Source organism: Hyperoodon ampullatus (genome assembly GCF_949752795.1).
Source record: "Hyperoodon ampullatus genome assembly, chromosome: 15".
In the NCBI taxonomy this organism is placed as follows: Eukaryota; Metazoa; Chordata; class Mammalia; order Artiodactyla; family Ziphiidae; genus Hyperoodon; species Hyperoodon ampullatus.
In genome coordinates, this window is record NC_136928.1 from 15,219,463 (window position 1) to 15,232,510 (window position 13,048).

At 55.3% G+C, this 13,048-nt stretch overlaps 1 protein-coding gene across 3 annotated transcripts; it reads right to left on the reverse strand.

The window, feature by feature from the left end:
* Positions 1–3,546: 3,546 nt before the first annotated feature.
* Positions 3,547–12,167, reverse strand: ACTR1B (actin related protein 1B; the record flags this gene model as incomplete). Of its 3 annotated transcripts, none has more annotated exons than XM_079720602.1 (11): positions 3,547–4,602; positions 4,797–4,837; positions 5,091–5,152; positions 6,231–6,405; positions 6,502–6,594; positions 6,716–6,932; positions 7,175–7,299; positions 7,651–7,776; positions 8,834–8,909; positions 10,126–10,190; positions 12,058–12,167. In XM_079720602.1, the coding sequence occupies 11 exons, from the start codon at positions 12,103–12,105 to the stop codon at positions 4,500–4,502; spliced, it is 1,131 nt and encodes a 376-aa protein (XP_079576728.1). In that variant the 3' UTR covers positions 3,547–4,499. The 3 variants fall into 3 exon arrangements, with proteins under 3 accessions (XP_079576728.1, XP_079576727.1, XP_079576729.1); XM_079720601.1 differs by having other exon boundaries at positions 6,231–6,426; XM_079720603.1 differs by lacking the exons at positions 8,834–8,909; positions 10,126–10,190 and having other exon boundaries at positions 12,058–12,105.
* Positions 12,168–13,048: the final 881 nt, after the last annotated feature.

A 13,048-nucleotide genomic window follows, 5' to 3' on the forward strand; every position in this document is an offset into this window, starting at 1 on the left:
CTCTAGTTGCGGTGAGCGGGGGCTACTCTTTGTTGCGGTGCGTGGGCTCCTCATTGCGGTGGCTTCTCTTGTTGGGAGCACGGGCTCTAGGCGTGAGGGCTCAGTAGCTATGGCACATGGGCTTAGTTGCTTCGCGGCATGTGGGATCTTCCTGGACCAGGGCTCGAGCCCGTGTCCCCTGCATTGGCAGGTAGATTCTTAACCACTGCGCCACCAGGGAAGTCCCCACCACCCCTTAATTATTATTAAGTATCTTACAGGGCAATACTTTGAGATGTCAATACCCTGTTCCTCATTGAACTTTCAATTAATTTATATCAGTATAGACTTATGCTTTCACATTGTATTCAGTGAATTATAATTCATAACTGTCATTATTTTTTGATGTTTAATTTATTCCAAATTTGACCAGTGGAAGCTTCTTCAAGCAGCCTCCTGTGGCCTTTTGACATGTCCCTATCATTCTTGTAGCACTTCTTTTATTCTCTGGCACAAAACGTTGCAGGCTGTTAAAGCCGTGAGGTAGGTGCTATTATTATCACCCCCATATTAGAGATGCGGAAACCTAGGAACAGCTCCAGATTACACAGCTAGTTAGTTGTGGTGGCGGATTGTGAATCCAGACCATTTCGTTCAAGCCTGAGCTTTTCCCCTCTTAAGTTTTTATTTTGAAATAATTTTAGACCTATAGAAAAGTTGCAAAAATAGTACAGAGTTCCTGTTTACCTTTCACCAGTTTCTGCTAACATTAACCTATGACATTAACACATAGTACAGTGACTGAAACCAGGAAATTCACATTGATACAGTACTATTAACTGATTTTGCCGGCTTTTTCAGTAAGGTCCTTTTCTGATCAGAATCTCATGTTGCATTTCATTGTCATACCTCCTTGGTCTCCTCAAACCTGTGACAGTTCCTCAGTCTTTGTCTTTATAATCTGTCCCTTTTGAACAAGATAGCTGGTCCACTGATTTATAGAATGCCCTCAGTTTGGGTTTGCCTGCTGTTTGCTCCTGGTTAGGTGGAGGTTATCCAAGAATACACAGGTAACATTGCCATCTTTTAATGCATCACGTCAAGATAGTCACTTATTACCGGGGATGTAAACTTTGATCATTTGGTTAAGATGATATCTACTGGGTTTCTCCACTGTAAGGTTACTATTTTTCCTTTTTTAATTAGTAAGTACCTCATGGGGAGATACTTTGAGACAGCGCAAATGTCCTTATTTTTTGCTTACTAGTTTTTGCATCCATTTTTGCCTGCAGCATTGATAACTGTGATGTTTGCCTAACAGTGATTTTCTTTTTCTGTTATTCCTTCTACATTCATTAATTGGAATTCTACAAGTAAGAACTGTCCCTTCTGCCCCATGATTGATCTCAGACTGGACTCATGACTATTTTATTCTATGACTTATAATCCAGTATAATACAAATTTGACCACTGGGTGCTCCTGCAAGTCGTTTCCCGAGTCCTTTAGACAGGCCCTCTTCTTTTTTGAGCACTTTCCTCCTTTACAGTACCACAAGATATTCTAGGCTAGAATCATTTTATACTTTCTCTGCCCCAGGTAACCAATGTGCTTATTGCCACTGGGGTGTCATTGTCTCTAGGCCCTCTGAGCAGACAGGGCTAAGAAATATACACACATATATTCTAACCCATTTACTTCAGTATCTTTCTGTATGTATAATAAAAGCCATGAATTCATACTACCTCCAATCCCCATCCAACACCACAGGGTTCATTCTAGCCTTATCACCTTCTCATCTGTAGCTTTTCTCCAACAGTGAGAAACCCAGCAGGGCTAGAGCTCCGTAACCACACCATCCCTGCAGGAGAGGGAGTAGGGAGAGTGTTGCTCGGCCTTAAAGGATGGGATTTTGACAGACATTAGGGAAAGTCATTCCCAGCAGAGAGAAGACGATGAGTAGAGGCTGGCAGGCAAATCAGGGCATGACGATGCCTAAGCCTAACACATGGAAGGAACAAGACTCCAAAGGGCCAGAATTAAACGCAACAATGCATAGCTCATGAGGGTGATTTCACCAGCAATTTCGCATCAATTCAGTTTTATTTCACCAAGCAGTGGAGAACCGCCTGACATTTTGGATTAGGAAGTGCCAGAACCAAGGCTATCTGGGCTTTAGATCCAAGGGCAAATGGATTGGGTGGGGAGGATGGAGCTGTGGTCATGAGTTAGGGTGGTGGCGGTGGCTACCGTGGAAAAGAAGCCAGGTGGGAAAGGCGCTACAGAACTAACAGAACCTGGCAACTGACAGAATGTGGGGAAGGTAAGAGGAGGGAGAAGGCAAAGTGACAAGGCTCTAAGCCTGTGTGGTTGGGAGAAAGTGGTACCATAAACAGAACCCCAAACAAAGGTTTCTCTGTTAATTCTGTTTCCCCCTTGGGGACAGGCACGCTGTGACCACAAAGCCTCGCAAAATGTTCTCTGAAGACAGGCCTGACTCAGTGACCTCTCCCCTCCTGCCTGATCTCTTGAGTCCTGGGCCCTCCCTCAGCTCCACCAAGTCCATGGCCTTCAACACACAGCTGTGATAACCACGCGCCCGACTGACTGCCCATCATCACTCAGGACACAGCTAAAAACCCTCTCAAGGCCCCCTACATGCTGGCCCCAACTTACCCCTCTGGTTTACCTCACATTATAGCCAGAGACCACTCACGCTGCCCTGCGCCTTGGCCTCACTTGGGTCCATGTCCTTTTTTTCTAGCCCCACCGGTCCCAGGCGTGTCCTTGAACTCTTACCTCTCCCAGGAACACCCCCTTTACCTGGCCAACCCCTCCTGCACCTGTGCAAGTCCGCCTGCTGGCTTAGATGCCCCTCCTCTTGGCCCCCCAGCTCTGTACTGAAATGCCGTTTATCTTTCTCCCCTGATCTGTATGTTTTTAGGGGCAAAGATATGTCTTGTTTACCACTGGCTCCAAACACAAGGCACCTCCTGGACATACCGTAGGTGTTCTTGACGTCAGTACTTGATGAGGAAGGAGGGGGTAGACGCTCTGAACTCACTTCTCACTGCTCCCTCTCCCTCCACTGCCCTGCCTCTCCTTGCTGCTCGGCTTATTCTCTCAGAGCCCAGCTCATCGATACAGCCTTCTACATCTCTCCCATCACCCCACTTCCTGACTTGGATCCTGGATCAGGGTTGGTCTATTGGCCTCAGCTACACCTGAGCCGGGCAGCAGAGGTGCTCTAACAGAACAGGTGAGGGCGTGGATGCACCAAGCCCCAGCCCCGCCTGCCACAAGGCCCCATCTAAGAATAACGGGGAGGAAGGCAGCCTGTTCTCTGCTTCTCCTGGCAGACTGCAGCAAGCATGTAAAGAGGCTGGGGAATTCCGCCACCAGGTTGAGAGCCCAGCCTCCTGGGGCCTCGCGTGCCACGTTGCCCCGCCAACCACTGAAATCTCAGGCTTCTGAGCTAGAGCCAGTGCCGTGCTGCTTTGGTCCTCAGGGATGGATGAGCAAACAACAGCGCAAAGAACCACAAGAAAACAGAGCCACACTGGGCCTTGTCCATAATTATTACTATAATGATTTACAAAAAAATTTTTTTCAGGCAACTGTGTTAAATTATTGTACATTTGTGGGAGAGGGAGGTGGGGGTCCTGGCCACAAGGTAAATGAAGACCTCTTTTGTGGGAGAGGTGGGAGGAGGAAGTGTGCCCTCCTCACCCCCACTAGGTCTGACGTGTGATTAAGTGGCTTCCCTTCAACGAATGCAGACCGTTCCCCCTTCCTGTCCCAGGTACTGGTGTAAAGGACAGGAAGCAGCAAGTCAATGAAGTGCTCTGAAGGAGAGAATGCAACACACTGCGGCCGCCCAAACCCAGTGCATCCTCTGCTCTGGCTCCAAGGGGTCGGACCCCGGTCCAGACCCCTTATGGGGGACGGAAGACTGACACGAACTCAGTCTACACCAAGGCACCCATCCAGAAAGATGGGAGAACAGAGTGTGAAAGGGTCAGGGATGCCTAGGTGTGGCCCTCCGGGCTACTCTGTCGGGTCAGGAAGAGGAGGTGGCGTGAAAAGCAGTGACACACCGGCGGGGAGCTGCTGGCTGCCTCCTCCTCCACCCCACTCCCCAAGGCTAGTTACACAGGCATCCAGGCACTCTGGCCCTGTTGGAGAAAATGGGGGTATTTGGGTGTCTGGCCTTGGAGCTCGGGGCAGCAGAGAGCCATGGGCCTAATTGGTTCTGCCAAGGGGGGACACCCAGAACCGCCCAAAGCTGGGCCCCGCAATTCCTATCTTCCAGCTCAAGCCTCCCATCCATGCAGCTACTGTTACTGTGTGTGCGTGTGTGTGTGTGTGGAGGGCTGCAGGGAAGCATTGTTGCACCACTTGCCGGGGTTCAGGGCATGCAGGGGGCCCCGAGGCCTAGTATGTGAACCGGACCAGAAAGGGTTAAGGACTCTGGCTCCCCTTTCCTCCCGTCTTCCCAACGCTACACCTTCCTCCTTGGGCACTAGAAGGTTTTACGATGAATAGCCCGGGAGCCATCCTCTTCATATTCCTTTTTGGATACCCACATCTTCTTAAAAGTGTCCAGCGAGGCCAGGATGGAGCCACTGTGAGGAGGGAGGGAGAGCAGTCCTGTGCACCTGAGGGCTGAGCCAACCGCCCTCCCTGGGCGCCCAGAGCTCCACTTCCCTTACCCGGGAGGGAAACCCACCCACCTCCACCTGGCCTGGGCCAACCCGGGGAGAAGTGTCCAGGGCACAGTGGTCTCCTCCCAGAGCCCTCCCCGTGAGCCCTGCCTCACCCGATCCACGTGGAGTACAGCCGTTCCTGAGGGGCCGAGATCTAGAGGGAGCAAGCGGCAACGTGACTGCCCCATCCCCGCACAGAAGTCCCTGTCCCAGCCTCGGGGAGGGGGGTGCCTTTCTCCCAGTGCCCGAGGCCAGGCAGCTAGTGCCTCAGCTGGCAGCAGGGGGAGCAGCAGGGCTGGGCTGGGCCTGGAAGGCAGAGGGCACCTGAGGGTGGTTCTTGCTCTTTCCTCCCCGGGTCAAGGTTGCCCAGCACCCCCATGCCCCATGGGGACTCCCCATAACCTCACCTTGATTTTGACGTCTTTGGGGGCAAGCTTCTTTACTTCACTTAGTAATCGGTCGCCAAAGCCTGTGAACACAAGGCTGGCTGAACTGGGGGGTCCACATCCGACCCTTTACCACTAGCTCCCCCGCATCCAACCTCTGGTGCCCCAGCCCCAGCTGCTGCCACGCTTGTTTTAGTCATTCTTGCCAGGATGAAGGGTAAGGGCAAGCCACCCCAAAGGCATAAAAGATCCAGCAGCATGCCTACGGGTGGGCCCAGCTTCCTTGCTCAGGAAGGCAGCATGAGATAGAACCCCAAGTCACTCAGCTCTGCCTGACCCCCGCACTCTCCCTCCCCCGCTGCTCTGGAGCCAAAACCGCCAGAAGCAAAGTCAAAGGCAAACGACGAGTCAGGAGAACACGCCTGCCACTTCTACCCAGCAGATGGGCAAACGTCACACACAGTGTCGGGACGGCGCCAGGGGACTCTCGTCCATAAATGATGGGGGCGAAAGTGGCACAGCCTCTCAGGAGGGAAACTCTGGTGATATCTACCAGGTAACAAATGCACATATGGACCCTCTTACTCAGCAATTCTAGTCCTAGGATTTTTCTTTTAGGTATATTCTCATCACGTGAAGTAACAGTGTATGAGGTCAACCATTGGAGCATCTTTGTGATCAGAAAGAATTTCACCATCCCCAAGGCCATCTGCAGGTTAATGGTTAAATGGCACATCCATCCCATACGGCCAGATAAGAGAACTTACACTCTAGGAAAGATCTTCTGGATGTGGTGCAAAGTCAAAAATACATGGCGTGGAGCTTCAGGGTATGCTAAGGTCTGTGTAAAAAGGGAGTGCTTATTCACGCACAGGTGTTACCTGAGAAACTAACAACTCCTGTGGTGAGGGAACTGGGTGACCAGGACAATGGGAGAAGGTGGACTTCATCTAATACATTTTAGACCTCGTTAAACTTATCACCTTTTTACAAAGTAAACAAAATTAAATCTTTCTCTTAAAAAAACAAAAACAAAAACTGAGCACCCAAAAAACCAACAGAAAATGGGCCATCTCCCAGGCTTCTAGGAAGTGGGCTGCAGTCTGAGGGTCCAGCTGCCCTTGGCCTCCAAGTCATACTACCACCTCCCAACTGTGGTACCTTTGAAAAGTGTGGAGCCACCGGAGAGCACGATGTTGGCGAACAGCGTCCGGCGAAGGTCCATGTCAGACTTGTGGATGGCGAAGGCCAGCACCTCGTGGAGCCCCTCGCTCTCATCCCCTATCAGGTCTGGCTGGAACAGCAGCTCGGGGGCCCGGAACCGTGCTGGCCCCACCTTGGGAACACAAGATTGAGGCAGACAGGCCTCCTCCCCCTCCTCCAGGTCCCGGCATCACTCCCACCCCCGCCCGGGGCCGGCCTGGCAACTTACGTCGAGGGTGCTGCCGTCTGGCAAGGTGTACTGCACCTTCTCTGTCTCCAGAGCCTCATCCTTCTGCGGGCTGATGGACAGGTAGCAGGCCCGCTGCAGTGGGTAGGGACACAGCCCTCAGGAGGTGGCAACCGGGACACCCGCACCCAGGGCTCAACCTTACGGCGGGTCCGACCACCCCCCGCCCCGTTCCCCACCTCCTGCCCTGCGTCACCTCTTTGATGGTCCGGACAACCTCAAACTCAGCTGAGGTGTGAAAGTCAACCCCCTCCTTGCGCAGCTGCAGCCGGAGGTAGCGGGAGACGTCGCGGCCAGCAATGTCCACCCGCATGATGGAGTGTGGCATGGCAAAGCCCTCGTAGATGGGGACGGCGTGAGTGACCCCATCCCCTGAGTCCAGAACGACTCCCGTCGTGCGTCCTGTTGCATACCTGTCACCAGGTCAGCATCCCTTCACCTCAGCCACTGAGGCATGGGGACCTCCTCACCCCTGGAAGGGACCCCGGGACATGTGCATCATCTGGTCTGAAAAAGGGACCCGTGGGACTCCCTAAAGGGACGGTCATCAGGGGGCTGTTTCTACAGGGAAGTCAGACGCCTGGTCAACCTGAGCAGGAGGCTGCCCCCAGGGAGGACGGAGATGGAGGGGACGCAGGGCTTAGGGAGCACTCACAGGCTAAGCACGGCCTGCATGGAGATGAACAGGGCTGGCACGTTGAAGGTCTCGAAGAACACCTCTGCCGCCTTCTCCCGGTTCTTACATGGGTTGAGCGGAGCTTCCGTGAGAAGAACAGGATGCTGCAAGAGACGGCAGAGTTGCCGGGAGGTGCAAAGACAGCGTGCTGGCGCTGCAACGACCCTTCCAGAGAGCCACCCGCCCCTGTGAGCACATGAAGCTGCGGCCTGCCATCCCTCCTGACGGCACAGGCCCATCATCTGCCAGTAGTTTTACTCTTCCAAAGATCCAGCCCTCCCTGGAAAATTCTGCTCGGCAGCCACCGACTGTGTGGACCCAGGCCCACGCAACACAGAGGCGGCAGGCCCTGACAAAGCCAGAGGAAACGTGGAAGCCTGACTGGGACGCCGCAGGCAGGGAGAGGACACCGCAGGGAGAACCGGGCCCCCCGGCGGGAGGGGCCCCAGCCCCACCTCCTCGGAGAAGGTCTGCAGCTGGTCCTTGGAGTAGACGTACTGCCAGATGCGCTCCATGTCGTTCCAGTCCCGCACCACGCCGTGCTCCATGGGGTAGCGGATGGCCAGCAGCCCCCGGTGCTCCTGCGGAGGGGGGAGGCCAGCTGTGGCACCAGACATTCACCCAGCAACTGCTCCCCGCGCGCCTGGAGCTGCCCCCCCATCCGCTCGCCGGGCGTCCCCATGCCCCGTGACAGGTCCTGAACCCAGCACAGGTTCATCTGTCCAACTGCTTCTCAGGCTTTCAGAGCCCAGCCAGTCTCCAAGGCCAGGACCAGAGAGGGTGGCAGCGTGCTCCCTCCCACCCTGCAGTCCCCCCCCTCCCTCCACAGCCCTTCGTCCTCTACACTCACTGCCAGCACAGCCTGACCTCCATCCCCACTACTTCAGCCCCAGGAGCCTCCACGCAGGCCGATCCTACTTGGTCCCCTCCTGCGGTCACGTGCTGCCACTGCGCCTCCTGGGCACAGCTGGATGCCGTGAGCTACCTCTCCTCCCAGCTCTTCAGCCAGCGCTTGCGCCTCTCGCACGGACCTGCCCTTCAACTTCCCCCCAAACGTGCCCCTTCCTGCCCAGCGCCACTTGGCCTCTCACCCACAGCCGCGGCTCCTCCTGACCCCACCTCGGGAGAGCTCCGTTATCTGCACCCCGAGCCCTCGGCACCCCGCACCGTAGACACCCCAGGTGCCTAAACTGCACTTGCCTGTTATCCCTGCCACCCTCACCCCCATTCACTCCTCCTCCCAAGGGCCTCATCTGGCCGTGCAGCCTCTAGGTGTCTCCCCGGCTGGAGCACAAGAGCTGGCCCTCTCACTCAGGTCATCAAGTCCCAGTGATTCAGACTTTTAAGTCACTTTTTAACCAGTTCTTTCCTTTGCAGTTTCGAAAAGACAGGGCTTGAAGAGGTCTAATTCTGCTGCCCTATACGGGAACCATGGCCCCATTGCACAGAGCAAAGGGACCATGGTGCAGGACCGCTGAGCTGGAGCCTGGATCCTGGAGCCAGGAGGGCACCCAGCAGATGGCCTCAGAGAACAGACTCCCAGGGCCCTCTCTGGCGGTACAGCTCTGATCACCAGTCAAGGCTCCTGGGACAATGAGGACCCCAAACCCAGAAAAAGGCAGGCTCCATAGGTATTACCTCTGCTTTTGGTCCGATGAAGAGGTCCCCTTCCAGGGCTCCAGCCATCACCCGCATGTGTTTGGGGCGCCCGACACTGCGAAGACAGGAGAGGTCAGGGAGGTGGGCAGGGGGCACAGCTGAGCCCAGTCCAGGAAGACCAAAGTCCAACTCCAATGGTAAAGAGGGTAACTGTACTCAAAGCATCAGGAGGTGGCCACGGGGCAAAGGTCAGAACCTAGGCCTACGGGCCACGGGACTACAGAGCAGGCCTTGGCAGGACAGAAGACTCAGGGTCAGAAGGCGAGGTGTTACTTCCATTTCCCATCAGCCCTCCCAGAGACGGCTGAGAGCTCTGTCATGTCAGCCCTGGCAGAGGGTCAGCTTCTGTAGCCACGATGACTCAGCCCATGCTCTTGATTTCAGGAGGGCAGGCCAAGGCGGGGTGGCCCCAGGAAACGGGGCTGTGGCTCCCTCGTACACCCCTCTCTCACTCCGTCGGTCCTGCCCCTTCCCGCTGCCAGGGCTTCCAGAACAGACACGCAGTTCTTGGCAGAGTGGATGGGCTACCATTCCAAAATCGGACCCAAGTTCCCTGCACATCAAGAGGAACCTTTAATTACGTTCAACGTTGAGTTCAGAAAGGAAAGCTGAGGCCCCACTGGATGCTCTAGGCTGGCTCTGTCTTGATACAGCCAGCCACTTCAGGGGCCTTAGGACTCCCCCACCCCGGCTTGGGCCACTAAACCCTAAAACCTCCAGGATTTGAGAAGAGACACGGCCGAGGGAAAACTTCCCGATGGGCTACAGTGGCCGGAGGAGCACTCCAGGCTTTCTCCAGGTTTCACCTCTCTCTTACCTCTGCCACCAGTGGCACCATTCAGGCAAAGGCCCCCCTTGACTGAACAAAGTATTTTCTAGAGTGTGAAAATAAATGGGCCCTGAAGAAAACATTTCCCGGGAGGAAGGGTGGCATTCACTCCCCACTTTTTCCTCTGAGTCTAGGTCTCTCTCCTGGAGATGTCTCTCTTTTATTCTTGCTGCTGCTACCACACCCTGTCCCGAGGGGAGTGCTGATGGCTTCTCCTCCTTCCTGGCTAAAGGAGGGACCAAAATCAGCCTCCAAAGAGGAGGGGGAAGCCCAGAGCACATGTCTTCTCCTTCCAGCGCCCTTAAGAGCAACAGCTTCACAAATCTGGAGTTTTCCCTACAGGTGGGGACAAGAGTTGGCCTCAAAGAGAGCTGTGACACAGGACCCCGTTCTCTGCGGAAGCAAACCGAAGGGTTAGGGATGCCGCCTGAGCAACACTTACTAGTTTGGGAAACAGTATTTGGGAATCTGGTCTCCTGCAAAGCCAGCCTTGATCACCCCCGAACCCTGCAAAGAAAAACAATGTTTAGCTCCCAACATTCACCTCCAGATGAAGGCAGTGCCCTGCAATGGAGAGGGCTGCTGCCCCACCATGGCAGCCCGGGGTGGCAGCCTGAGATCCTGCCAAGAGGGCAAGGCCATTTACAGGTACACCAGTGGTTCAAAACCGGGAGCGATTTTGCATCCCCTCCCTCAAATTTGACAATGTTTGGAGACTGGGGAGCGGGGGCTGCCACTGGCTTCTAGGTATAGGCCAGGGATGCTGTTATGCATCTTAAAAGGCACAGGACAGCCCCACATAACGAAGAATTATCCAGGCCAAAATGTCACTAGTGTGGAGATAGAGGAAACACGAAGTACATCCTCGTCTGCACACTCCAAGGTCAGTTCCAGGCAGGAGGACTCCATAGCAGCACAAGCTACTCCCCAAACCCAGCAACCCATAAGCTTTTTTCAACACTCCCTGGCCCCCTTCCCTCAGCAACCACGGGCCACATACAGGACCCACTGGGGAAGATCCCTGGGTTCACTGGGACAACTGTCACCTCTCCTCAAGTGGCTTCTCCGGAGACTACAGGAGGACAGCTTGGTCTTGCCACTGCTCCAGCAAGGAAGCTGGACTTAGAATATCTTAAAGGGAACCTGGCATCTAGAAACCTCCCACTCACTGCAGGAATGAGCCTCTCAACCCCTCTTCCCATAGATCTCCATCACAACCCTTGGGGTCTGCAGAGCAGAAATAAACATCCCCAAGTTACAGAGGAGGGGCTGGAAGCCCAGAGGGACCAAACAGGTTGCCCTCTAAACTCATTAACTTGTGGATTAGCCCGCCCAGCAAGGAACTGGCCTGATCTTCCCTGTAGCCTGATGGAGAGCATCCTCCAAGCCCAGCTCTAGCCTTATTAAACATCCCCTGCTGTGACTCAGGGCACTTACATGGGTACTCCAAAAAAGACAGCCGTTCAGGGATTACAGGGAGACAGATCCCAGAAAGAGAAGTGAGTCATTATCAAAAACTCCAAGGCCCACACACCAGAGGCAGATACCCAGCTCGGGGCAGATCCACAGATCCCTGCCCTTCATTTTCTTCCCGTGGACCAGAAAACATGCTGAGCCCCAGTGCTGAAGGACAAACCACAATGAAGCCAGGCAACTTTCCTCTGAGGTTTGCAAACAATGTTCCCAAACTGCTATGGGTCCTGGGAAGAGTAGTCCTGAATTCTCTCCACTGCCCTGCCGGCTGTGGAACTTCTGCTTGGCTCGGGGAGCACTTAAGGAGAGGGTCAAAGTAGCCAAGTGGCCAGCCAGGTGGTGGCGGCTATGGGGTGGGCACAGCTTAACTTGCATTTTCCCCAGTCCCAGGAAAAGGGCGCAGTAGGGCCTGCCCACTCTGGTAGCGCTGCCTGGGGGTGCAGCACTTGGAAAGAGCTGTTGTAGAGGTCCCCAGGCCAACCCTCTCCAAAAGATGGGGCCAGCAGTGTGCAAGAGGGCAGCCAGAGCCACAGCCTGAGAAGAGGTAAAGGGGCTGGGGTCGAAAGCTGACCAGTAACCCCACTCTCAACTGAGAAAGGTCCGGGGTGCCTCGGCCGGGCCGCCCGACACTGTCACCCCACCTCTCCGGATGCTGACCAAGGGCCGCCAGAACGATGGGACCCCCTTCTTCTCCGGATCTCCCCGCCCGGCTCAGGGAGGGCTCGGGCTGGGGTTCCGCCGGGCCAGCGGGGGGCTGGCCCCGTGGCCCCAACTATAGGGCCAGGTGGGGACGGCCGGCAGGGGTGGCGGGCGGGCAGTGAGCTAGAGGGACCAGCCGAGTCTGTCGGGGGTCCCCGCGTGCACTGCCGCGTGCGCCCTCCCCCCGGCTGCCGAGCCTCACGTTGTCGATGACCACGGGCTGGTTGGCGATGATGTCGTAGGATTCCATGGCCGGGCCGGGCCGGCCCTGCCCAGCAGGCGGGCTGCAGGAGTGACCAACAGCGGCCTGGCGCGCTGACCCGGACGGCAGCGTCTCCTGACGCGCTGCCGCGCCCCTCCCACCCCGAGCGCGCAGCCTACGCGAGCCCGGCGGAGTTTTCTGGGGGGCGGGCCCCGCGGCCAATCACCGCTCCCACCTGGGCAGATTGACGGCGGGCCCCCTGGTCCCGCGGCAGCAAAGGGGCGGGGCCGCCGGTCCTGGCCAGCCAATGGAGACGGCCCGGAGGAACCTCTGGGGAGCTTCCAAGGTAGGCTGCACCGCGTGGGGGATGACGTCATTGCCCCGCGCTTAAGGAGGACGTGGTCAGAGAACGGTGGGCTGCGAGTTCGCCTGTCTAGGGAGACTGCTTTCCCTAGCTACAGCACCTCCGACCACGCTTCTTCGTGAGCTCGCCGTCCCCGAGGAGACCGGCGGTGGATATTTCATCCAAAACATTTCTTTATTGAACACTGAGGAGGATCCTTTTCCTTGTAAAAATTACAGTTTCGTGGTAACGGTAGCTGGAGTGAATGGAACACCTGCTATGTGCTTGCGGAGCACTCCTACCCACTTTACATAGATTACTATATTACACCCTTGCAATAACTGTATCAGGTATTATTATTCCCATTTTACAGATTTGGGAACCGAGGAGGCTCACGCGTGTGTAACTTGCCCAAGGTTATCCAGCTGGCAGCAGCTGGGATTAGCTTGCGGTCAGCCTCCAGCCGCGTTGGGGTCAACTGCTGCAACAGGGCAAGAAGATACCGAGTCCTGAATTTATTGACCAAACTGAGCCATAGTTATTTGCCGCTCTGTATAACTTTCCCACTAGACTGTGAGATTAAATTCGGTAAAATTGAAGCACGACATCATACAGAAGAGTGCAGAAATCATAAGTGTACATTTCAAT